The following is a 24,949-nucleotide window of genomic DNA, read 5'->3' on the forward strand; positions in this document are numbered from 1 at the left end:
GGACACAATAGGACCTTTACCATCTGCAGGGAAGTGGCTCAGGTCTGTTACCTGCCAATTTCACCCATCCGCTCAGTCTTGCTCCCCAGTAACACCATTCCTTCCACCAAAGTTTCTGACAGTTACATGAATGGGGCAGAGGCCACATTGAACAGGCAGTTTAGTGTTCAGGTGACAAAAACTTTGGGGAATGAGATGAAGTATGCTGCATGAAGCACTAAAATTTTAAATTAAAGCCCATTTATTCACTCACAGGCAGTACTGGGGGGAGGGGGGCAAGAGGAAGACAAGAATATACACATTAAAGTGAAACCCCAAGAAAGGTTTTGAGTTACAAACATTATTTGAAATTATGCTCATCTCCATCACTCATGCCAAGGGATGTCAGTTGCCCTGCTGACAATGCAGTGTCTTGTCACCAATCGTACAGGTGTAATTGAGCACTGCACTTTCCCATTTTCATGCTGCGATGCGTAGTCCGAGCCAGGGTTATCTTAAGCCTGGTCTGCATTGAAAAAAATCTAGTTTATTCAAGCCACTAGTGTAGATGTGTTTAAACCAGTTTTGCTTGGATCTGTAATTTACAGAATTAAACTAAACAGATTTAAGTAAGGTTTAAAGCAGTTGGGGTGGATCTAGACTGGGAGGGTTTGCACATTTTTACATCAATTTTAAATCTCTTTAGCTAGCCAGTGCATGTTTTCAAATATAGACAAGCTCTCAATGAACAAGCAACTGTAAATGCATGCGAAGCATCTGCTGAAATCCACTTCCCAGGTCAGCTGAGACCAAGTTTGCACAGAAGATGCATTCATCTCCAAAGAGAGGTTGCTGGCTGCCCCAATGTTCCCTACCTACTTCAGATGGGCCATAGGACCTACTTTAAAAAAATAAATAAATCACATCTGGAAGTGTTTAGCACATAACTCCCATCTTCAAATACAAGACTGGTGAGTACACAGGAACGAGAGGGGGAAAGTTACCGCAGCATGTCACACTGATCCAAATCTTTCCCATACTCCAAGGAGATACTTAGCAAGGCTATAAAAGGAGGATGTGCTATTTAGTCACCACCATATTACTAGGAGCAGGAAACAATGGCAGTTATGGAGCCAACCTGTGGTACTGCTGGCACATTATGCACCCCTACTAAGAGGTAAAGTATTGAGGTAGGAACTCCAGAGTTCTAAGCCCAGCTCTACCACTGATTTGTTGTCTGGGTCCAGGCATGCTGCAACATCTTGTCTCATCTGTAAAATTAAGACAACCCATTGCATGGTTGTACGGGGCTTTACAACTGATGCTATCTTTATGGGCTTCAGTTTTTAGAACTGCAAAAGTACATGTAACATGGTGCCTAAATGCAGCTCCACATGCAAATACACCTAGCCATTTGCACATGCACGCACAACAAAGTTAAGCGCAACAGTCACTTAGGCTAACCTTGTTCTAGAAGAAAACACACCACCAGCTTTAAAGCACACTTTTGGCCAAGGATCTTCCCTTACCCAGCCATTCAGGTTCTCAGAGATGTCATTCAAACAAGAGAACTAGCGACAAAATTCTATTCTACAGTTTCTTATATTGCACTTATCACCATAGTATCTTAAGCATCATATCTGAGGCTCAGAAATGCCAGGTGCAGAACTGTCAACCCCAAGCATTCAAACATCATGAGTTAGACCTCAAGTTATAAAACTGGCTTAATAAGATTCTAAAATAGTAAGTGTTGGGTTCTTTCACTATCTTCTGGTTTGAGCCTTTAGGGTACAGACTGGTCACATTTTCAACTCACTCTGCTCTGAGGGGTAGATTTATTTTTATTTTTTTTAAATGAGAACTGAGATTCTCATGTAGCCATTTTACTCCAGGTGCTGGGACTTTAAAAGAAACAAAATATTGCAAGACTTGTGATAAAATTGAAGAGTTATTAACACTGAAGTGTCTTCAAGTACATCTCATGCTGTTCTAGAAGAGCAGAGTTTATTATCCCTATCTGGTTTACCACCACCAATGATGTTAATGCCTTAAAACAGGGCAAGTTCAAGACCATGAAAGTTATTTACATTACAAACTGCAACACTATTCCACAACAAAACTGTAATCAAAATTATATTCAAATATGCATTTTAAGCACCACTTGGCTGTAGGACTCCTAAATGACTGAACTGATGCACTACTTAGAAAGTTTAGGGTAAGTATCAGTTAGCCAGTGGGTCTATATTGTCATGGACATGGAGTAAAGGTGACATCTAGTGGCCAGACATGGATTACCAACTTGTTTAGATGCTTTTCCTTCCCTAACCATCAACAGTTCATACCCAACTACTGTACAGTTTTCCTTTAGGGTCCCTACTAGATATTGCTTTGTGCTGCAGGATTCACTCATCAAATTCAGGACAAAGTAATTGACTGTACCAGCTCCACCACACTGCACTTCATGTACTGCAGAACAGGGCAATCAAAATATAAATCCTTACCCCTAAGTCTATGGGACTCCAATGAGAAAACAAAATAGTGGAATGGTAACTGGGCCCTCCTCCCTATAAAAGGTATTACTCCCATTCCCCAGATGTAATACCTACTGTATGAATTAGAAGATGAGCAATGCAATGAGCTGGTACTGGCATATTATATATATAGGAAAAAAACAAAAGAATGAGCAATTGGGGGAGAAAATGAAATTTCAGAGTTTACAATTCTAGTTCTATTCCTGCAGCAGACCACCACACACAAGGAAATGGAGCTACTTCACATTCAAATACATGTGACAAATCTTATTAAGTTATCTGAATGCAGGGAAATTGAAGGGGAAAATGGACCCAGAACAGCCTGCCTATTTAGGACTTCTGACATTAAGAAATGTTAATTAGTTTGGGGTCATCGAATCTGTCTTAATAGTGAGGCCACTTCACTAGGATAGATTATAACACTGATAGACAATGATCATCCTAGGTCATTAAGCCATATCAAGCTGCAGATAATGGGGCAGGGATGACATTCTTAATAACCAGAGGTGCCAATGGAATTTAGCAAGGAAGTGTTTCTCCTAAATTCTTCTGGTCTCTCACACAAGGCACAGAACTACAAAAGTATCAGCAATTGATAACACTGGTTCATGCCCTCCCCACAAGGGGTCGCTTCAGTACCTGGCAGTATACTCCCTTGCACCTCTCCGCTGCTAAACCTAGAACAGGAGACAGCTGTTGGTGCTGCTTTGACGTGATCACATGCAGATTTGAGCTGCAGCTGCTCTTCTGTGCAGGGAGATATGCACTACAGGCAGTGGAGAACTGTACATGTATCCATCAGCACTCTGCCTCACGACAAGACAAGGATCACACTACCAATATTTTTATGTTTTAGTAAATGGATTGCCAGAAGGGAGGGAAAGGAGAACACATGGAGGCAGTAGGAAGGCCCAAGGTGTCCCGGCTTGGCAATTGACCAAGTGTTAGTTGAAGCCTGCAGGTCTGTTATGTCTCAATTATGTCAAAAATGTGTCTCAAGGGGCTGGTCTACACTGCCACTTAAATCGATGTAAGTGACATCACTCAGGGATGTGTAAAAAAAAATCCCACCGAGTGACATAGCTTACATTGACCTAACGTGGTGTCTACACTGCACTACTTTGGTGGGAGATGCTCTCCCGCCGACTTACCTTCCGCCTCTCGGAAAGGGGAAGTACTGAAATCGACGGGAGAGCGCTCTGCCATTGACTTATTGTGTCTTTACCAGACCTGCTAAATCGATGCCGCTGGATCAATCACAGCAGCGCCTATCTAGCATACCAGTGTAGACAAGCCCTCAGAAATGAGCAATTGCAGGGAGGACAAGTTTGGGTATTTTTGTCTAACAATAATCAGGATTACAGTGGGGGAAGGATGTGCAGACAAGCACACTGAAGAAGTTGGCAAATGCTATTTTTGGTCTTTTGATGCACTTTTTAAAAAACAAACTGCAAAGGAGTCAACTCACCTCATCAATTGCTTTTCCTTTGGCTATTAAATGAGGAACAATTACATTCAAGATACAAAGCCATCTACTTCTGCTGCAGCAGACAAAAGTAGAAGCTCTGATTACCTGAATTATTTCTCTGATTAGGAAGCCTAATGTGATAATACTTCTTGCAATGTTAATACTAGCACCTGATACTATACTAACTTGGAGAATAGGAGAGCTGTGAAGAAAAGAAAAGGGAAGAAAAGGTCAGAGAGTATGAAGAGAAAGTTTATCCTGCTAGAAACAAAACTGCTCTTTAATCATAAAAAACAAACATTGCACCCCCCCAGAAAAGCAAAAATTCAGGCACCTGGAAATAATTAGAGCAATGGATATAAAGTTTAAGGAAAAAATGGGGCATGACCCCCACTTTTAAAGTGTTCCCATAATTTGGTGCTACACAGCCCCACTTGACAAGTTTCCAAAGCTAACCCTGAATCCATAACTGCCTGCATATGAGTTGCAATCAAACATCAAAAAGGTACCTCAGATGAGCTAAGATGCAGCACCAGGCTTCCCAAATAAAGAGGTCTGATCCCATATAGTGCTTTCTATGGACCAGTCTGTGCAATAACCCAGAACTGCAGGGTTGTTTTTTTTAAATAAGACCTTTAATCAATGCAGAATTTCCCAAGTTATCTGTTCCATAAGCAGATATGGGAAGAGACCGTTCTTTAACCAAACCAACCACCATTCTAGGGTTAGAGCTGTCACCTTTCTAAATTAAGGTGTTTTGTCTGGTTTAAATAACAAAAGTTAGCTGAGATGCAATGAAGTGTTTTTATTGCAAGCACGGTGAGCAGGGAGTGGATTGCTTCTCATGTGGAGCATGACTGAGGGCAGATTTCAATCAAACCCTTTCTCTAAAGCCCATTGATGTCAGGTGTACATCATTTCTGCCATGTGAGACATTTTCTTGGGAATATATAAGTAATATTCCATGTATCCTGAAAGGTCTTCAATAGTCACATCATCCACATAGGCCCTTGCTTGCTCAGAGCAAGATCGTGGAGAGCTTGAGGGAGTTCTTGATGGCAAAGGCTGGGAGTGGTCCTCAGCAACTGTTCTTTCCGGTGACAATGGGATGGTGTTCTGCAAGCCGGAGAATTTGTACACTTCCATGTCTTGCCATTGCTTACACTGACAGGCCTTGTCCATGCATGCACATGGCTTACTCTTGTTTTGTTTGGACACTGACTGGAAGTCAGAAAGATCTGTGGTCTTTAGACTTGCTTTGGACATCAGAGAAACAGCAACAGAAGAGTTTTCCTGTTTGTTCTCTTGCACTGGTTCTGCAACAGAAGCCCCCGAATGCTCAGCACCAACTCCCTGGTGGCCAGCACCATCAAGAACAGGACTGGATTTTTCATTTGCACAGAATTCCTTTGGGATTGGCACCCCTAGCCCAGTGCTGTTGTCCGGAGTGTCAATCTGGCTCTTGTGTACCAGATGGCTGCACACAGAAGGCGTTTTTGAACTGCAGTGGATAAACTTAGGAGGATGAAGGATTGGAGACTTAGAACGCCTCCGACGCTGGGTTCTCACTGCCCCTCTTGAAGGTTTCCTCATAGACCTAGCAGTAGAAGATACACAAGTGAGTGTTTACTCTATAACCAGGAGCAAGTACTATTTTTTCTGTGAATCAGAGTAGGAAAATTATTTAAAAAGCAAACTCCTCCACTGTACAGTAGAGCCTCCGAGTTACGAACTTCTCAGGAATGGAAGTTGTTTGTAACTCTGAAATATTCGTAATTCTGAACAAAACATTATGGCTGTTCTTTCAAAAGTTTACAACAGAACATTGACTTAATACAGCTTTTAAACTTTACTATGCAGAAGAAAAATGCTGCTTTTAACCATCTTAATTTAAATGAAACAAACACAGTTTCCTTACCTTGTCAAAGCTTTTTTTAAACTTTCCCTTTTTTTTTTTTTTAGTAGTTTATGTTTAATACACTACTGTACTGTATTTGCAAAAACAACAAGGAGTCCGGTGGCACCTTAAAGACTAACAGATTTATTTGGGCATAACCTTTCGTGGGTAAAAACCCACTTCTTCAGATGCATGTACTGTATTTGCTTTTTTTTTTTGGTCTCTGCTGCTGCCTGATTGTGTACTTCTGGTTCCAAATGAGGTGTGTGGTTGACCCGTCACTCCATAACTCTGGTGTTCATAACTCTGGTGTTCTACTGTATTTATATTACATTTTAATGAGGTTCAGTAGCATCCACTGAGCTTTACAGAACAGGTATACAAGATTGTACGAACTCAGACAGACATGATACCGGTTCTGGTAAACTAAGGTGTGGAGCTAGCACCTGAGAGATCAATGTAAGAGAAAGAATAAAGGTGGTTTTAAGGAGGATTCTGAAAGAGGTGAGGGAGGGTACTTAGCACATGGGATGAAAGAACAACACAGAGGCCACATGAAAATAGTAGCGATTCAAGAATGTTTTAACGACAATTTGAAAATGTAAAATGCTGCATAAGCACTAAGCATTAAGGAAACAAAAGGCAAAAGATTCAGAGATAGAGGTGCCTTAGATGTTTCTCTACGGTATGATGCCAAATGATCCTGCAAGAAAGGATTCATGACTTAAAATGACTCATTTCCAAGTACAGCAGCTTGCTGGATAGGTTTACACTGCTCCTGTTCCTAATGCTGATGCGACTGCAGCATTCAGAACTTCACCCACAGCTCAGAGGTGTTTCACTTTGTATATTTAGAAACAGAACACTAATGGCATGGGAGTGAGGGGAAAGAGATGACAGGCATGTTTGTTTTAAAAGGGAAACTAAAAAATGTAAAATTTTTGTGAACAAGTCTGTTTAGAATCCAAAACCAGTAACAGAATTGGGTAATTAGAATTAAAATAATTCCAGTTCATTTACATTTAAAAAACAGTTCAGTCAGTCCCAGGCTGCCCTCTGCTTACCCATGCCAGGCTTCTTTAGATGTGCACACATTCTTAGGTTTGGTTTCATCTGTAGCTGTTCTAACCAGTGCTCTTGGAATTGTACCCTCACCCACAGGAAGAGAAGCAGTGGATCTGAAAGAGGAACATAAATACAGTGCCATTAACTGAAGAGAATGAGAAAGATATATGTCAAAATACTGTGGAGAGGCTATGAATTTTCTTTCCCAAAAAACACATTCTTCTGTAACCAGAAATGCCTTAAGCAAACTGTTTGTAAATGGTCTCCTAAAAGCTTCATTGAAGCACCAAACCAGGAAAGACACACAGTGTGCTAGTTTGTAACTGAAGTGTTAAAAATTCACAGTGAATTTTCATAATGAACCACCAATATGTGAACATACATCAATTAAGTAAGCATACGATGGTATTGTAGTAACCTGTGTCCTTCCTCACCCTGTTACACTCATCTGTTATATCACATTATGTTTAATTTTGAAGTCTAAGCTTTGCCGGGCATGGATCATGGTTTTTCATTTGTCCTGTTACGTTCTTAACACACCTTTTGGCACTAAAATTAATAAATATTAAATAAGATTATAACAGTTCCAGTCAGCCTTATTTACCAAACCATACCTTGTTGCAAGCTGTTAGCCAAGACAATACCTGCAATTACGCATTAACAGGGGGCAAGAAAACACCAATAAATATACAATAGAGAATAATGTATATGAGCCAATAAGTCTTTGCTATAGCTACATTCTATAAAAATGCTCAGATATCACACAGTTATAAAATGGGTTAAGTGTGGGCAAACAGCATTACAACCATGTTCAGGCAGGTGAAAACGGTTTTAAAAGCAGATTACTAGCAGTGGAATGGACAGGGGCTTATATAATCCAGTTTCTGTCTGAAGCTTATGTGTTGCTGCTCATTGCTGAAGACCAGAAGGAAGTAAAGTTAGATTTAATCACAGCATAGCTCCCATGACCAATGAATGAATGCTTATAACCCATGTTTTCTGAATCCACTAAGTGTACAAATGGATTAGTTTTCTACAGAGAGGTTTTCAGTATGAAGAATCTCAAAGCACTTTACAGATTGGTTGAACCTCAATCAACTATCAAGGTGAAATGCAGCAGCTCTCAAACAGTGTACAACACTACTGTACTAGTAGGAGACATGAGAAAGCTTACATGTCTGTGAGCTTTTACTAACTCAAGTCTACTTCAGCACCATTCCTTGCCTATTACTAAAATACTTAGGCCCCTAATGCAAAAATGTGAGTTTCTTTAAGTGCAGGGAAAATCTCCCCACAAAGTAGAATTTGAAGACTCTGTATGATTTGGAATATATGAAATAGTAAGCCTGCTCCATTACCCTTTCTTGCTGGATAACTTCCACTTGATACTCTGCAAAAGCAGAGCCAGTTGCTGAAACAACATATCCAATGTAACTTGATGTAGAGTCCAGAATAGGAAAGCCAAGTGTACTTCAAAAAAATTAAGTATGGAAGTCCAATGTGATTAGCAAAAACACCAAACTTAAGATCTTTAGAAGCAATATTATAAGTGTCCTTATATGGAGCAGGGTCCTGGAAAAATAGGACCAATGCACATTTGAACAGCTTTAAATGAAAGTGTCTTCATAGAATATTCAAACTAAAATGGACTGAGAGCAAGTAAAGAAAAGGTCCTAGAATGGGCACAACCACCTACAAGTAATACAGACTGAAGATGTCTCAGGTCAATTTCAAGAATACCCTGAATAAGCATTTCTAAGGGCAAGAGACACAGAGGCATGTTCCATAGCATAATAGGGGCTGAAGAAGCATTATTACATCTGAATATAAAAAATCTGGATAAACAAGTCTAGGATAGGGATGACTGGGGCTGTTTGACTTCTGCCTTACGCACTTGATGGTGTGGGAAGAATGATGAATATAACCAAACAAAATCTTAACAGAAGAAAATCAACCTGAGTAACAGGGTAGAAAGAAGATTCTGTAGGTGAAAGGACAAAAACTGCTGGTGTCAATTACACTTATGTGAAAATTGGGGTGTGTGTGTGTGTAAAGGATGTCCATGGAGTTTCTCTGAATTTTGATTAAATGCTTAGGAGCATTATATGGATATAATTTTTAACAAATAATTGGAATGGCAGCTGTTTAGCTACTAGCTTTTAAATTAGACCTTCACACTGCAACTCTAAGCTATACACAACAGCCTTAAATGGAATTTTTCCTAGAGAAACAGACTCCAGAAAATACCTAATTTTTTAGAGCCACAAAAAAAAAAAAAAAAAAGTCTTAAAGCCAGTCTTTCCTAAATATAAACATTCCTTTGATATAAATAGACTGTTTAACTGGAACCACACTCATCCTTGTGTACAGGGAAAATGTTAGCTACAAGAAACTCTTCTCCCTATTGTAGGTTTGGCCAACAGAGCTGAAAGTACATTACATTACATTCTCAGAGCCTTGGCTTAAATAGAATTTGAAGATTTACTGGCTTCCCAAGCCCACATTTTTAAAGCTGCCCACAGTCTGTACACATAACTACAATTGTGTATGCAGTTACTCAAAGGGCAAGTGCAAATTAGGCTTGAAATTCTGAAAGTTTAGACCCATGTCTATCAACCTTCTGGAAAGTCCTGACAAGTCAGGTCAGGAAAGCATACTCACTCCTCTCCCACTAACTCAAAAGACTGTTCATACAGTTTCATACTGAGTTGCTCATTTAACTCTCATGACAGAAACCAATTAACCTGGAAGAGAAAATGGGCAGTAATGGACAAGGAGGAGAAGGTGAAGCATGAGGTCAGGTAAGAGTATAGCAGTGGGGAAAACAAATGACTGCAATAGCTGAAGGCACTGAAGAGATGGGTTTTGAACTGCATTTTAAAAAGGAGTAGGGAATCACAGTGAAGCAGAAGGACCAGGGCAGACCCAAAGTAGTCAGTGGAGGGGCAGTAAGGCTTTATAAGAAGAAAAAATGGCTCATTTAATGTAAAGACCAGTAGGGCCTGAACTAAAACTGCTTTAAGATGAAGACTACATATTGGCAACCTAAACTATTTAGCTCACTTGACAGATGTAAAGCAGCTCTGAGCTGCTGCCATGACATTTGAGACTAGTAGGAATTTATGATGTAGTAACCTCCACTTAGTAACAGCAGTGAATCACCCTTCCCATTCATCACCACTGTGTCCTCCAGTTTCCATATATCCAATCCATGGATCATTCATCTTTACTCATAAGGCACTTTGGTGGAAAGTCCAAGTATTATACAGCTCCAAGCAGCAGTGTTTGTACAAGGACTTTGATATTTTAAGTTTACCGAAGTGGCCTTATCCTTACGTATTTTGGTCCTCTCCCAAACATGGGAAATAAGAATCCTAGGTATGTTTTACTGTACTGCACTTGCAAAGAAAACTCCATGTGGACATTATGTTTGTAAAACTATTGTTATAATAATTCACTCCTAAGTACTTTGAAATGAGGGTAATACCAACATTTATACAGACAGAAAAACTTGGGTACAGAGAGCTAAAGTGAATCAGGTAGGGGAATACAGTGACTGTCACGGTCAGGATCGGAATGCAAGATGAGAATATATAGGTGTGTGACATTTCTCATAGGATTATTTTCAGGCTCTTTAGTCAGTTGCAAATGTTTGATCTTTGAGATTAGGAATCATTTAATCTGATTAAAAGGAGCCAGCACCCAACTTCAGATTTTAAATGAGAGAGAACTAATTAGTTAAAAATCAAAACAGAAATCATTGGATTAAATATGCTTGGTATGTGCAGCGTGTTCATTTATTTATGATGCTCCTTAAGCGTCAAAGTAGAACATCACAAATCCATCCCAAACCCCATTTTCAGGGAGTTGTAATAGTCCAGAGTATCCTTTCAGGTTGAGGGTTGACACTTTGGATTTCAGCCAACCAGGGAATTATTTTGCAACACTTGCACTAAATTGGTTCAGACTGGAGGTGGAGGTTTCCTGTGAAATGAAATTCAGTCCTTACACTCTGTCCTGGGCTCAGGACAGTTGACATGTAGAAAAGACCAAGATATAAACATTCAGAAAGAAGCTCCTCTTTCTACTGTAACTGCTATGAACACAGACCAGTCAAATGGAGACTGAAGGTGGGAGAGATCACATCATCTCTTAGAGCTCACTTTACTGGAAAAGAGTTGAAGCATATTGGAGAGAGGGGCATGTGCAGGGAAGGGGTTTGTCACAGATTTCTAGTGAGCCTGGTCAATTGTATTGAAAGACCCTGAATATACTGGGGCTCTGCGAGGCTTCCAGTGTCACCCTAACCATCTTGAAACTGAGGCCTTGTCTATACTTGGATTTTAACCACCTGTTCAGTTGCTTTGGTGCAAATAGCTTATACAGGCGTTATTTACACCAGCCCAGTTTACATTGTTTTCAAAAAAAAGGAAGGCTGCATCACCGCAAATCATGCTGCTCTGGTGTAAACTGTACCTACATTAGGCGTTTGCACTGGTGCAGCTACACCAGTGGGTGAAATTCCAATGTAGACCAGGTTTGAGAGTTGAGACTTGATAATCGTATAGAATGTTCTTTTATGAAGTAGGAAAGGGTTGCCATTGTGAGAATTAAAAGTAGACGGACAGATTTTTTGTGCTCTAGTATCGTGGAGCAGTGAATCAAGTACGGCATATCAGATCACCCAAGTAAGGAGAAGATGTACACAACATCCTCCCTTTCAGTGTTTTTGTTATAAAAATGGTCATTCCTGGACACTAGAGTCCAATGGTGGCAATGCTGGATTCCTACATCACCTCACCAGTATCTTCAATACTGATGTGGAAAGACCACCTAACTCGAGGGGGGTAAGAAGGGAGTCCATCTCCATGGTTCAATTCAATGGTTGGCCTGGCTGCCGGTATTGCCAATAAATACTAGTTACATTAGCAGCATTCTAATAATGTGTACGTGTCCTCTGATAACCAGGGCTCAGCCCAAATTCATTTAATATGGGCAACCAATTGACAGCTATCAAATAGTAGCCATTTTTGGTCACTGCTAGCCCACGTTGGACTTGAACCAGCAACTTAGATGGGAAGTGATCTGTATCCCATTTACTAATCCCCACAGCTAAACAGCCCTCTGATTACAAACTTAAAAAAATGACTTCAATTTGTTGTGCTACAGTTAAGCCTTCCACTACCTAATCATTGGTATCTACCTCAAACCCTTCAGATTTGTAGAGTGGTTCCCTAGCAATTCAGTCATATAGTTTCTCATTACCTCATTATATGCTTGCTTACCCTGCTGCATCAACTCTTAGCTTTTTAAAAGCTGTCTGAAGACTTTCCTCTTCTCCATCCTTAGCTTCTGTTTTCATCCTTGGCACTGTGGGTGCTGACAGAGTTACCTTATGGTGCTGAAAGCAGAAAGTGAGTGTTTGAAAATAAAATGGAGACAACCAGCACTGTGTTCAAAACTTTACTATAATGACCCATCATCATCATCATAACTCAATAAATTCTGAGCAGTAAATTGTAGCATACACACAGCCCTGGTCACTATACTAAGACATTTCCATGAGATGATTCAGAAAGAGGAGCAGGAAGATATGCAAGAATGATAGAGCCATCATCATGTGTAACAGCTCAGGCAAATAAAAACCTTTACAGTAAAATAATTTGGTGTCAATTCTGAGCCAAGTGGGGGCAAGGGATGGGATAGATCTCTTCAATGAAGGAGTTTTCTATAGATTCCTATACTTAGTTCTACTGTAACCAAAACTCCACTCCAGAAGCAGTAGAGCAAACAAGGAGGGCCAGTACCACCACACCAATCAACTTTCTGTGGGCCACTGTTGGTACAGTTTGAGAACTGCTGCCCTATAGTACAGTCTTTGGGGTTTTGTCCTGTTTTATAAAAGTAAATTGATTTGGTTTCCACTATATCCTTTGAAGACTACTCCACAAACCAGGGGTATGTCTACATTACAGCAGCACAGCTATGGAGCTACAGCTGTGCTAGTGTAGCGCTATAATGTAGATGCTTCCTACACCCAATAGAAGAGGGTTTTCCGTTTATGTAGTTAATACATCCCTCAGAGACAGTAGCTAGGTTGATGATATAATTTTTCCATTGACCAAGCTGCATCTATACTGGGGGTTAAGGTCAACCTAACTACAGTGCTCAGGGTGGAAAACTTTTCACAGCCCTGTGCAACACAGATAGGTTGATCTAATTTTTAAGTGTAGACCAGGCCTAGATCCCAGCCTCAAAAAGTTCTATCAGGTTTTCAGGCTGAATTTACCCTTTCTTAATTTCAGTTTTTTGACCCTTGTTATATCCAAGCATTTCATACTAATTATCTCCTCTTTGATGTTTAAGGCCCAAAAACTATTTCTAAACTTGTGTCCCTTACTTCTCGTGCAACTAGCTGTCAGTTGGCCTAGCTGAACATCAATCCTTACAGTCTCTCAATCATTTTAACAATCTTTGTTGCTTTTCTCCAGCTCCTTCCAATAGGTCAATATTTTACTGGTAATCAGTTGCCCAAAAGCAAATTAGTAATTGTTCTAGTGCTTTCATCAGTTTAAAACAAGCTTTTAACACCTGGTGTTTAAACTGAAGTTTTCTTGATTGGTAAAGGAGTACTAGACCAGTAAGTATAGTTAAAATGATTCTTTTAATTTGTAAGAACTCCATATACTCCCGCGGGCGAGACCTCATACACAGACATTGTCTCCCAACTCCTTATGAAGCTGCTCTTTGATATGACAGATATAAATGGAATATTGCTCACTACAGAGCTGAGTTCTCAAGTCACTAGAGAGATAGATGCCTAAGAGCAACAGATATCAACTACCATAATAAGGCTAATTAATAAGAGCTATTAAATCAATACTACTTATATTGGTATTTGAATAATACATTTTCTAAATTAATTCCAACTCTTTGATATGCTGGAAGAGAGAATACATTTAGATGAAAGAGGGCTGCAGCTAAATAGTCACACATTCTCAAAAGACAAAATGAAACAAGTAAATATGAAGAGTAAATTCTGCTACCTGAGAATCTCATTTCTACCTGCCCCCTCCCCGCCCCCCTCAGATCTCCCAGCTGGTGTGTCTGCTGCTCGCTCTGCAATGACTTCATTCAGATGTATTCCTTAGCTGCTAGTTGGGTGCCATTATGACACATCCAGAAAGATGGATGTGTCATAATGTGTTTGACGCACATACTATGAACTGAGTCAGGCAGCAAGTAAACACCAGGGACAGTGGTTGAATACAATACTGGTCACTGTGATGTTCATCTGAGCAGACAAATGAGAAAAGATTAACAAAAACCAGGCTGGCTTATGGTACACTCTTAATTGGGTACTGTTACCACTTTACCTGGATGTTTGTTTACTCAAGCTCCATTCCCATGGATGAAACAATTTCTGTCATGAATACAGTGTGGGGACCTGCCTCAATAAAATTATTCTTCTCGGTCCCAAAGAAAAGTTATCCTTAAAAACAGCTTATACTTTCTTGCCAATTTTAGACTGATACCAAGTTAAACTTGAAGCTATGCCAAAACACTTCATATCACAGCAGCCTAAGAAGCGTAGCAGCAGTTGGCTGTAGCAAGGGAATGGAGCAAAAATTTTTTAAAAATCTTAGTAAAAGATTTTTAATACAGTGACAGTTTTAGTTTGGGTGGAATTTTTACAGGATATGTGATCCTGTTGCCTTTATTCACTGGCAAAACACAAAACAGTACTGAGCAAAATTAAACTGATTGTGAACTTATGCATTTTATGATAAACTGTTAGGATGAATTTAAGTCCTTCAGAAGCTGTCCAGATTATTGATGATCACTCAGAAGACTGTAATCATGAGAAAAAAGTTTTGGAGATTTAAAACTAGCTAATGCCTGCCAAAATTATATTCTTGTTTTACCTGTCTTCATACTATATAATCTCAATCCATTTCTCTTTCCAAAGGCAATAGAACAGACTTAAATACTTCTAAAAACCTACTTTTGCAAATAGCAATCACAGGGAACTCACCACCAGGCAAAAGGCTGGACTGTATGAATATCACTGTGCAAACACAGTCATTCTATTTCAGCGGGGTTTTTTTTACCTTTTTTCATTTGCAGATCCCTAAAAAATTTCAAATGGAGCTGCAGACCCCTTTGGAAAGCTTAGGCATAATCTGTGGACCCCCAGGGTCCGTGGACCAGAGGTTGAAAACCACTGTTCTATTGCATTTGGAGACCAGTCTCTGAAAAGCCTCGTGGGGACACTGGACACGAAAAGGTAAAGCGTTTGTAAGTGAATAAAACGGAAACGAGACATCAGTTCGTCCGTCCCCTGAGATACAAAGTCTAACCCGGCCTGAAGGAGGCTCAGACACTTATGAACATCAGCGTTACCTCTAGGGCCAGGAGCTGCCATGAGAGCCCAGCGGGAATTTTTAATTTAGCGCTTTTTAAACCCGACTCGTTCACCGCCCTTGGCCGGCAGCACCCGACGGGAGCTCGGTGACTGAGGTCCCAGCCATACCCCCGGGACCGGCCCCGCCCTGGGCTCCCAGCCCGGAGCGATGTTTCGTCCCCCGCAGCGGGGACCGGGCTGCCCGGCCGGGGTGACTCAGGACCCACAGCCACGGTCACCCGGAGGAAGCCGAGAGCTGGGGCCAGCCGGGGGCCACCGCTCGGTCAGGGCGGGGAGGAACCGAGCTTGACGGCTCCCGGCTGGCTGGGGACTCCGCTGTCCTGCCGCACGGACACAGCCCGCTGGCCCGGGGGAAGGGGCAGAGCAGCCGCCCGAGAAGGGGGCACCTAGCGGGGAGGACGGGCCGGGCAAAGGGGGAGTGGGTGTCCCGCCCAACGCACTTACCGCGCTCAGCCCCACAGGGAAGGAGCCCGCCGCCGCCCCGAGACCCAGCGGCTTCTTCCGGGGCGGGGCGGGAGTCACCGTTCGGGTCAAATAACCCGGATAGGAAAACCCTCAGCATCAGGAAGGGGACGGTGGCTGGCTGGTTGCACGCATGCGCCCTTCGGGAACGCTGGACGCAGAAACACAAATGGCGCATGTGCGGCCCCCTCCCCCGCATGATAGTTCTGCAGGGGACGCGGCTGCGCATGCGTCTCAGCAATCCTGCTCCTCGCGTGCGCTTACGTCAGTTCCTGTTGTTTTTATCCCCTTTCGGCGAGCGAGTCGGAGGCCCTCTGGTGAGTGACGCAGCCGGGCGGGGAGGGCCTGTCTTGCCCCCCCCCCCCCCCCCGGTCTCTATGCCCCTTCTCGTGGAAGAAGTATCGGGGCCGCGCAACCCCAGAAGGCCCGGAGGTGACCCGGCGGGGTCTCGTCCGGGGCATAGGGCCGCGCTGGCTGTGAGGGGAGCCCGCCTGAGCTCTGCTGCTGCCGCTCAGGGTCTCCCAGCGGGCAAGCATCGCACGCGTGAGGAGGAGGGGTCAGGGAACGGTGCCCCTTCGGCTGCGGGCGGCAGGGAGCGTCCACAGCTCATCTGGCCTGCTTGTATTGGCCGAGCCAGGGCCCTGGCCCCCGTGTGCTCGGCGCTGTAGGCACACCGCTAAACGGCGGCCGCCCCTTGCCTCGGAGAGCTGCTCTGCTCTTCGGGTCGCCCAGTGAGCCTGGCAGCAGCGCGCTCTGTGCCCACCCGCGCTCTGGCATCGCCCCCTCCCGAGCCAGGCCCCTCTGCGGCTTGTGCGGCTCATTCCTCTCCAACGCAAGGAGAGACAAATGCAGAGAACAAGGGGAGCGGGGAGCTGCTGCTCTTCATGCAGCACCGGGCCAGGATCGAAGGGTCTGTGCAAGTGAGGCCTGAGCTACACACAGGGGTTTTGCAGTGTAACCCTCGCCCAGGGCTCTGGTTTTTCATGAAAATAATTATGTGGGTACAAGCCCTAGTGTAGACACAGCTATACCAGTATAATAATACCTTATACCGATACAGGTTATTCCCCTTCATATATGTGACTTGGGGCATGTCTTCACTGGCAACCTTAAAGCGCTGCTGCGGCCACGCTTTAACGTGGCTTGCGGCACCAGTACTGGTAGAGAGCTCTCCCAGTGCTCTAAGAAAACCACCTCCATGAGGGGCACTCCCAGTGCTGGTGCACTGTCTACACTGGCACTCTACAGCGCTGAAACTTGCAGCGCTCGGGGGGGGGGGTGTTTTTTCACACTCCCGAGCAAGAAAGTTGCAGCGCTGTAAAGTGCCAGTGTAGACAAGCCCTAAGCTATACCACTGTAAGCACGTTTGTACTGGTGTAACTGTGAGGATTGTACTGCTTCACCTATCCTGGCTTTGTTAAAGCAGTACCACTTTTCTGTGTAGCAAGGCCTGAGTCAAATTTGAAACAAAACGTGTATGTGTAGGTGGGTGGGAAATAAAACCACACTTTTCAGAGAAGGCTGTGTGGAAGAGTCATTGTGGGACTCGATGTTTGTGTTTCAATGACTCCTAGTCAAGTGTGGCCTTTTGTACTTGTCAAGTGAGTGTTGGGGTGGATGTTTCCTGCGTGCCAGTTCCACAAACTCATCCAGGACTGAGTCAAATCAAATTGCAGGTTATGAAGATTAAATTATGCCTTCACAGGCATCAGTGTAGCATCATTACCTTGAGTTGTCTTTCATGGTTTTACATACCCTGAGGACAGAAACTGAGCAATGTGGTTAACAATTTGTTGATGGAGGAGCTCCCAGAATAGGATCTCATTTCCTCTCCCAGAGCTGCACAGAGCTAACTGAAGTAAACAGTAATAAAAATGTGTTTTTGATAGAAAACTAAGCATGACTGAATACACAGATCTATAGGGTAAGAAATGGCATTTTATAGAGTTATCGTTTAGAGAAGAATCACACTTCACATTGTGTTATTTTCTATTTGGCTATGAATATTTTTATCACACCTTTCTACTTTGCAGATATATACAACATGATATGATGGTGCTCAGATACCATGGTGATTAAACTGTAAAAAGCCTAGATAGATACAATGGAAACCCAGCAACACAACAGGTGCACATGCGGAGAACGCTCCCCTTGAATACTTTGGGGATGACAGGCTGAAGGACAGCGCAGCTGTCCAAAAAGCATGGTCGTTAGCATTGTATGGCATGCAAGGTTTTATTGTATCTGTTAAATGTAATATATTTACAACTGCTTATTAAATTGAAATAGTTGAGTTTTCACTACACAAAGAGTCAGGTTGTTGTCACCTACCTTCCTGTCTAGTCCCAGATCTGAAGGTACATTGCACACCTTTAAAAGGCTTAAATAGCCTTTGGGATGCTGTTGAATCAGGGCAGAAAGAGAGTGGCAGCACCTTGCTCCAAGCCAGGAATTTATAAGCAGAGAGTACAACTGAGGCATTTTTGTCCTGGTTCAGCTCTGAGGTGACTAACTTTGTCTTTCTACTTCCACCCTGATTTGTTGTCTCTCCTTTTTCCTGCGTGTCTTTTTGCCATTTAGCCAGTTCTGTATGTGCACTATGGACTGCAGAGGGAAATGTACCCAAGCAATTTGTAAGTTTCACTTTGCAGCCTATGATGCACATAGAGCAGTGTTTCCCAAATGGTGGCTCCCAACAAAGTTCTAAATGGGTTGTGAACCTGGTGCAGAGGGGAGACTCGGAGGTGGAGGGTTGGAAAGTGAGCCCACCCTGCACTCACCCCAAAACACTCTCTTAGAGGTGGGCCCAGTTCCTTGCTCCAGGGATTGTGACCTGATGTTTGGGGTTGCATTGCTACTCGGGGGTGGCTTGGCCAAACCTGAGTGGCACCGCAATCCTATGCACCAGATCACAACACCCAGAGTGGGTAACTGGGCCAAGTCCATGGGACAGGAGCATCTACCGGTATGTGAGTGCAGGGTGGGCTTGCTGTCCAACCTCCTTCCCCCAGGCCTCTCCTCCACACTAGGCTAAGATTTGGGTTGTGGGGCCAAGGCAGAGGGTGCTGGTGTGGGTGGTTGGTGCCCCCCAGCAGGGTGAGGAGGCCTCCCATTTTGCCCCTCCTCCCCCCAAATATGATCCCTGAGTCGGTTGCAAAAAAAGACTAAATGCAGTTGGTGGGTCATCTGAGTAAAAAGTTTGGGAACCACTGACATAGAGCATGAAAGAATAGATATTGGAGAACACAGCTCATGTCTGAGGACCCAGATCAAGGTGCTGGTCCTTCTGCTGTAGTGGAAGAAAGTGATCCCTTGATATTTGCTCTTAGACCTATGGGAGAGCTCTCCAGTAGCAGTGGGGCAGTGTACAGAAGAGAAAATCCACCTAGGACAACAGATAGCAGTGAATTCTTAATAGCAAGCATTATGATCAGCCAGTTTCTCAATAGCGAGCACTATGCTCAGCCACCTCCTTAAGATTCAGACAGCAAAATGCTTTCATTTGTTCTCTATAATCTTTATAGCCCAGGACTGATTGGATAGATGTACACAGAGGTACTTTCTTCCAATGTGGGCTTAATTGTCTTCTGCTCCTAGTCCAAGCTAGGTGTGGCAGGGAGGAAACCTGCCTTCAAGTCAGGGATCAAGTAGCAAGAGCAATATATACAACACTACTAACTGTTTAATGGTAAATATTTCTACATTCTGTCCTTCCATATAATTATGCTGTTTATGCCCAACACTTCAATTCCTATTATTGGGGCCCAACCAATTTCACAGCCATGAAAAAAACATGTAATGGACCATGAAATAAGCCCAACGCCGTGAAATCAGATTTCCCGGAAATAAGCCGGGCTGGGGAGGGACAAGACTTGTACTTGCCCTGCACAGCTGTTATTGGAGGGAGATCAGATCTACCTCCACAGGCAGCGCAGAAATGAGTACCCCCTTCACTTCTGCGCTGCAGCAGCCCTAGAGCTGGGCTCCAGGCTGCCACCCTTGCATGGCTCCTGCCAGTGCTCGGGGCACCCAGGCTGGGGGCTGCTGCCCCCTGCAACTCCTGCCCAGGCTTGGGGCAGCCGGGCTGAGGGCTGCTCCCCCCTCCCGTGGCTCCAGCCAGGGCTTGGGACTTCGACCCCCTGTGGCTCTTGCCTGGGCTCAGAGACCAGGGCTGGGGGCTGCCACCCCCAGACAGCTCCAGCCCAGCTCAGGGCTGCCCCCCTTTCTTCCCCCCCCCCCCATGGCTCCTGCCCAGGCTCTAGGCGCTCAAGCGCAGGGCTGCTGTCCCCCCGCCAGTAGCTCCTGCCGGGGCTGGGGGCACCCAGGCTCCAGCCGGGACTTGGTGCTTCCACCCCCTGCGATTCCAGCCCCCACAGCTCCTGTCAGGCTTAGGGCTGCCTCCGCCCCCCCATGGCTCCTGCCCGGGCTTGGGGACCTGGGATGGGGGCTGCCACCCCGCATGGCTGCAGCTGGGACTTGGAGCTTTTGCCCTCCCAGCTCCTGCCTGAGCTCCAGGCTGCCCAGGCTCGGGGCTTCTGCCCCCACTCCTAGCTCCTGCCTGGGCTCAGGGCTTCCGCCCTGTGGCTCCTGCCAGGGCTGGGGCACCCATTTTTCAAATTGTCCGGGGCCCATGCGTTAATCCATCACTAACCTTGACTAGCAGCTAGGAGCACCCGGTTGGGGTGCTTCCAGCAACACTGGAGAAATCGGGCTTACCTCCACCTCCGGGAGCCTCCTCCAGCTGCAGGAAACTCTGCAGCACAGAAGTGAGAATGGCAATCCTGTTACCCCTGTAGAACAGGTTTGGGACCCCCCCCACACAATCCCCTTTTGGATCCGGACCCCCAGGGTTACAACACTGTGACATTTCAGATGTAAACATTTGAAATCATGAAATTGACCAATTTTTTTAAGACCCCGGTGGCCGTGAAATTGACCTAATGGAAGCCTGAATTTGGTAGGGCTCTACTTGTTATTTATATCTCCTTGTCTAGGCTAGGTGTGGCCTATCTAAAGTAACAGATTACAAAAGCAGTACAACTCAATTAACTGTTTAGTCTCTAAATCCTACACTCCTGTCTGTGGTGTAGCCCTATAGACTGAAATGAACTCTTCTCTGTATGATTTCAAGCAGATAATATATATACTTTTTATAGGCTTCACTCTTTCTCACTAGCTTCTCTTTAGCTTATTGACACAAAGGTTCCTCCTTGAGTTGGTTCAGCATGCTGACCAGAAACTACTCAGTAGGGCTGATTGAGGTCAGTGTCCCTTCTGTCAATGACAAGTGCCTAAGTGAAATTGGAATGGCAGTGTTACTGTTTTATAAACTAATACCAACTGCCAAAGTACATCTTGTGTTAAAACGGCGTGTAGGGACTTGGCAAGACTTAGATTGTAATTCTTCAGGGCAGAGGTTGTGTCTTCCTCTGTGTTGTGAACAATGCTGAGGACACAGTTCATGGTGAATAAATAATATTAATGGAATGGTTTTACTCTGAAGGCAATGGGACTGACACTAGAGGAATGAGTCACCATGTTGTGTTTCATTTCAGTTGTGTGGAGTTTTATTCAGAGACCAGTAAGTCTTTAGTTCCCAACATCAAACCACAATTTGTATATTTTTCAGTGCACACTTCCATGGCCCAATCAGTGTTACTCTGACAGCTCATCAATGGACTCAGAAGATAAAGACAGAGAGGAAGAGAGTCTGCAGACAGCTTTCAAAAAGCTAAGAGTAGATGCAGCAGGGTAAGTGAGCTTGTAGAAAAGTAGCTCAGTTTGTCAAGTTTTAATAAAATGAAAAACACTTTGTACTTCCATTGTTCAATGCTTTAGAGGCATTACCTAAGTCTCCAATCTCCCCTCAGGTAAGTAAGGGACATAAAGGAGTCATTTCAATGACCACTGCAATGTAGTTACCTCTGGGGTGGAAACACATGTTTAATCACAGGGTTTGTATGTATAGATGGCTCATTAGACTTCTGACTGGCTATTTGCATTTACTGCAGTTGAGAGAGTTAGGCAAACAAGGCATTTCTGGTAATGGAATTGTATGCTTGCAGTTCTGAAAAACAGGGCCTAGAGTCCTATAGAGGAGTTGCCTTGCATTTCATTTCTGTCTGAGAGGAATAATGGATAGGTAGCCTCTTCACTTCTGTTGCCACATCTCCCTTCCTTCCCACTGGCTCCTTGGTCTCCTGCTATAGACATCCCGTCCTTCTGTTTTCAGTGAAACCATAAGTCTCTGTTTAGCAATGAACCTGTGACAATAGAAATTGGAACATGGATTTACATCCCATTACCATTAACATAGCCTTCTGAGCGGGGCAGGGCACAACATCAATGTGGAGACACTTTGAGACATATGTTGTGGCACTGTCTTAATGTAGCATTTTTCCTCTCACTCAGATCTACCGCATCTCTGTCTGTGGATGAGGGAACAAGTCTGAGAGCACCGATAAGAACAGCTATGGATGGAACCAAACCTCAACCTGTCTGTGCCAAAGAGACTTGGCATGGGTAAAACACATTGTTAACTGAACTGTATATTTATTCCTTGTTAATTAGAGATGATGAAAACATGCATAACATCATTTCAGACAGGGATTGCTTGTTTAATTAAGCAGCTGAGCCATATTATTTCTCCCCTTTTTTTGTTTATAGAAACCTTAACTTAGAGTTCATCTTGATTCTTTTTAATAGCCTTTTAACAAACCCTTGAAGCAAATCCTGTTTGATTGTCTCCCTTCAAGAGATACTAGTATCCATATGTGTCACAGTTACTGGGCTAACTGCACCTCTGATCACTCCTGATGTTTTTGAGTAATATCGTCCTTCAGCTCTCAGGTCTCTAGCTGCTACCTGGCTCTGAGTCGAACTGTGTGATTCTTCCATTCTCAGACCAGGCTTCAGGTATCAGTCCCCTGGTACTAACTGATTACCTCAACAGATCTGATATATTTCCAGACCCTGGAATTCTGTTCCCTCTGGGGCAATGACAGAGGTAAGCAGTGACCAAACAGCCTCCTTAAAGCAAAGTATTAGTTATTTAGCACAAAAGCGTTTCATAGAAAACAGATCTTAAAAAATATAGGACAGCCTGTACGTATATCTAGCTCTGCCCCTTAAGGCTTACCACTTCTTAGATCTGGGAAGGACCAGTTCCTTCAGACTCCTCCACAGAGCCTGTCCGTGACAACTTGTCTCCTTAGACAGCTGCTGACTAGAGACAACCCTCTCCATCTTCCCACGCATCAAAATACTTCCTAAGTGTTTGTAGCCCTTTGATCTGGGAAGTTTGCAACTTGATGAAAACAGAGGAGACAGGATCCCTGATCCTAACACCATGGCTCATTGTCTTTCAAGTATGTACCTAGATGTTCTTATCTGGGAAGCCATTGTTTTGCTTCCCCGTTTGTTCTTCCTACAGCCCCTATTGAAGCCAGGCATTATGGTGTGCAGTAAACATTCCACTACCCCAGTAAAAGTTTATACTCTCTCAATAACGAGGTTACATATCAATACATTTCTGCTCCTACAGTATTTATAACAATATTCCATATCAACTCCTCTTCTGTCATCATATCAATTACATCCTCCTGAGTATCAGTATCTGTGACAATTGTCATCTCAGTCCTTTCCTCTCCTTTCTTCCACCCTGATCCTTACGTGTCCTGGATGATCATTTTGTAATTCAATATAAATGAAATAAAACCCAGCATCAGTTTCTTTCTCCTGAGTCTGTTGCTGCTTCCCTCAACAGCAACTTCAAAACCTCCTCAGCTTGGTGTGTTCAGTTACAAAAACAATCTTCCAGCAGGAAAGCATCCTTCCTTTGGGGTATCCGCTCCCTCACAATCCTTCTTACAATCCTCTCTAGATGCTGTTCTCCCACTTTCTTCTGCTTCCAGCATAATCTAGGGTGGAGGGAAGGTCAGTTCTCTCTCCCCATTCCCTTTTATTTAAACACACAAGGGTTTAATCACCAACACTGGCATTTGTAGCTATTGTGAATGTGATTCCGAATATCTCTTGTCAATTCTCTTCTGTGATTTAGTCTGCTGAGGGTATTCAGATACCAGTGGCGTGCTGGGATTTTCTGTAGCTGTGTAGATAATCATCATTCAGGTCTGATACTTGACACTGTCTTGCTGTACGTGAGGTCCTGTTTTGGAAAGCATTAGGCTCCGGAATTGAGTTCTGAGTAACCTAATTGTTCATATTTTGTTCACTAACAGGTGTGTGAGGAAGCCCTCCAGGGGGTCATCAAGAACCCAGCGTCGCAGGCGTTCCAAGTCTCCTGTCCTGCATCCTCCCAAGTTTACCTACTGCAGTATGAAAGCATCTTCTGCCCGCAGCCAGTTGAAACACAAAAGCCAGCCAGACACTTCAAAGAGTAATATCAGCTCAGACATTTGTGTTGCAGAAGGACCGTGTACAGGGGACAAGTATGATTCCTGCTTTGATGCCAGTGATTGCAGAAGAGCCAGAAATGAACCTTTGGGAGCTTCCACAACTGGACAGCCTTTGGAGAATTCAAGAGAGAATTCTGCTGCTGTTTCTTCGTCCTTTGAAACCAACCTGGATTCTAGCCAGCCTTCAGATTTCCAGTCATTATCCGTGCTCAGCGATAGCAAGCAGTGTCCTTGCGAGGACAAGGAATGCCAGTGCAGACAGTGGCAAGACATGGACGTGTACTCTTTTTCTGGTTTACGGAGCGTCCTGTCGGAATGTGAAAAGGCAATGCTAGAAGTCCATTCCCAGTCTCTGCAGAACAAATCGCCCTCTGGTGTGGCTTCATCAGGTTCTCCCCGATCTTGTTCTGAGCAAGCTCGAGCCTTCGTGGACGATGTGACAATTGAAGATCTTTCAGGATACATGGAATATTACTTATATATTCCCAAGAAAATGTCCCACATGGCAGAAATGATGTACACTTGACTATAAGGAATCCATGGAGAATCATGGGCTGGAAATTCAGTAGTAATGAGTGGATGAAGTGCTCCCTCAGAGCCAGGGGTGGGAATTTGGCCATTCTCATTGCTGTGTATTTGATCAAATGTTTCTTTGCACCATACAGTGTAGTTTTTTAATAAAGTGAAAAACAGACAATAGCCTCT

General features: G+C 43.7%; 2 protein-coding genes across 6 annotated transcripts; one reads left to right on the plus strand and one right to left on the minus strand.

Moving 5' to 3' along the window:
• Positions 1–4,763: 4,763 nt before the first annotated feature.
• OSER1 (oxidative stress responsive serine rich 1) lies at positions 4,764–15,950 on the minus strand. The gene is made up of 4 exons (XM_065414366.1): positions 15,810–15,950; positions 12,226–12,341; positions 6,940–7,053; positions 4,764–5,575 (listed from the first exon to the last, which is right to left on the minus strand). Exons 2-4 carry the CDS (start codon positions 12,300–12,302, stop codon positions 4,882–4,884), a joined length of 885 nt encoding a protein of 294 aa, XP_065270438.1. The 5' UTR covers positions 12,303–12,341; positions 15,810–15,950; the 3' UTR covers positions 4,764–4,881.
• A 53-nt stretch (positions 15,951–16,003) lies between these two features.
• Positions 16,004–24,949, plus strand: LOC135886602 (oxidative stress-responsive serine-rich protein 1-like). Of its 5 annotated transcripts, none has more exons than XM_065414361.1 (4): positions 16,004–16,144; positions 21,457–21,578; positions 22,239–22,349; positions 24,068–24,949. In XM_065414361.1, exons 1-4 carry the CDS (start codon positions 16,004–16,006, stop codon positions 24,768–24,770), a joined length of 1,077 nt encoding a protein of 358 aa, XP_065270433.1. In that variant the 3' UTR covers positions 24,771–24,949. The 5 variants fall into 5 exon arrangements, with proteins under 5 accessions (XP_065270433.1, XP_065270434.1, XP_065270436.1 ...); XM_065414364.1 differs by lacking the exon at positions 16,004–16,144 and adding an exon at positions 16,229–16,370; XM_065414365.1 differs by lacking the exon at positions 16,004–16,144 and adding an exon at positions 17,866–17,954.

Source organism: Emys orbicularis, chromosome 12 (assembly GCF_028017835.1).
Source record: "Emys orbicularis isolate rEmyOrb1 chromosome 12, rEmyOrb1.hap1, whole genome shotgun sequence".
Classification (NCBI taxonomy): Eukaryota; Metazoa; Chordata; order Testudines; family Emydidae; genus Emys; species Emys orbicularis.

Coding starts and splice junctions, on each gene's coding strand:
- OSER1 (XM_065414366.1), bottom strand. CDS start 12,302: ATGAAAACAGAAGCTAAGGATGGAGAAGAGGAAAGTCTTCAGACAGCT. Junction 7,054..12,225: donor CTAAGAGTTGATGCAGCAGG/GTAAGCAAGCAT, acceptor TTCCTCTTTCAG/ATCCACTGCTTCTCTTCCTG. Junction 5,576..6,939: donor TCTAAAGAAGCCTGGCATGG/GTAAGCAGAGGG, acceptor TTCTACTGCTAG/GTCTATGAGGAAACCTTCAA.
- LOC135886602 (XM_065414361.1), top strand. CDS start 16,004: ATGTGCGGCCCCCTCCCCCGCATGATAGTTCTGCAGGGGACGCGGCTG. Junction 21,579..22,238: donor CTAAGAGTAGATGCAGCAGG/GTAAGTGAGCTT, acceptor CCTCTCACTCAG/ATCTACCGCATCTCTGTCTG. Junction 22,350..24,067: donor GCCAAAGAGACTTGGCATGG/GTAAAACACATT, acceptor GTTCACTAACAG/GTGTGTGAGGAAGCCCTCCA.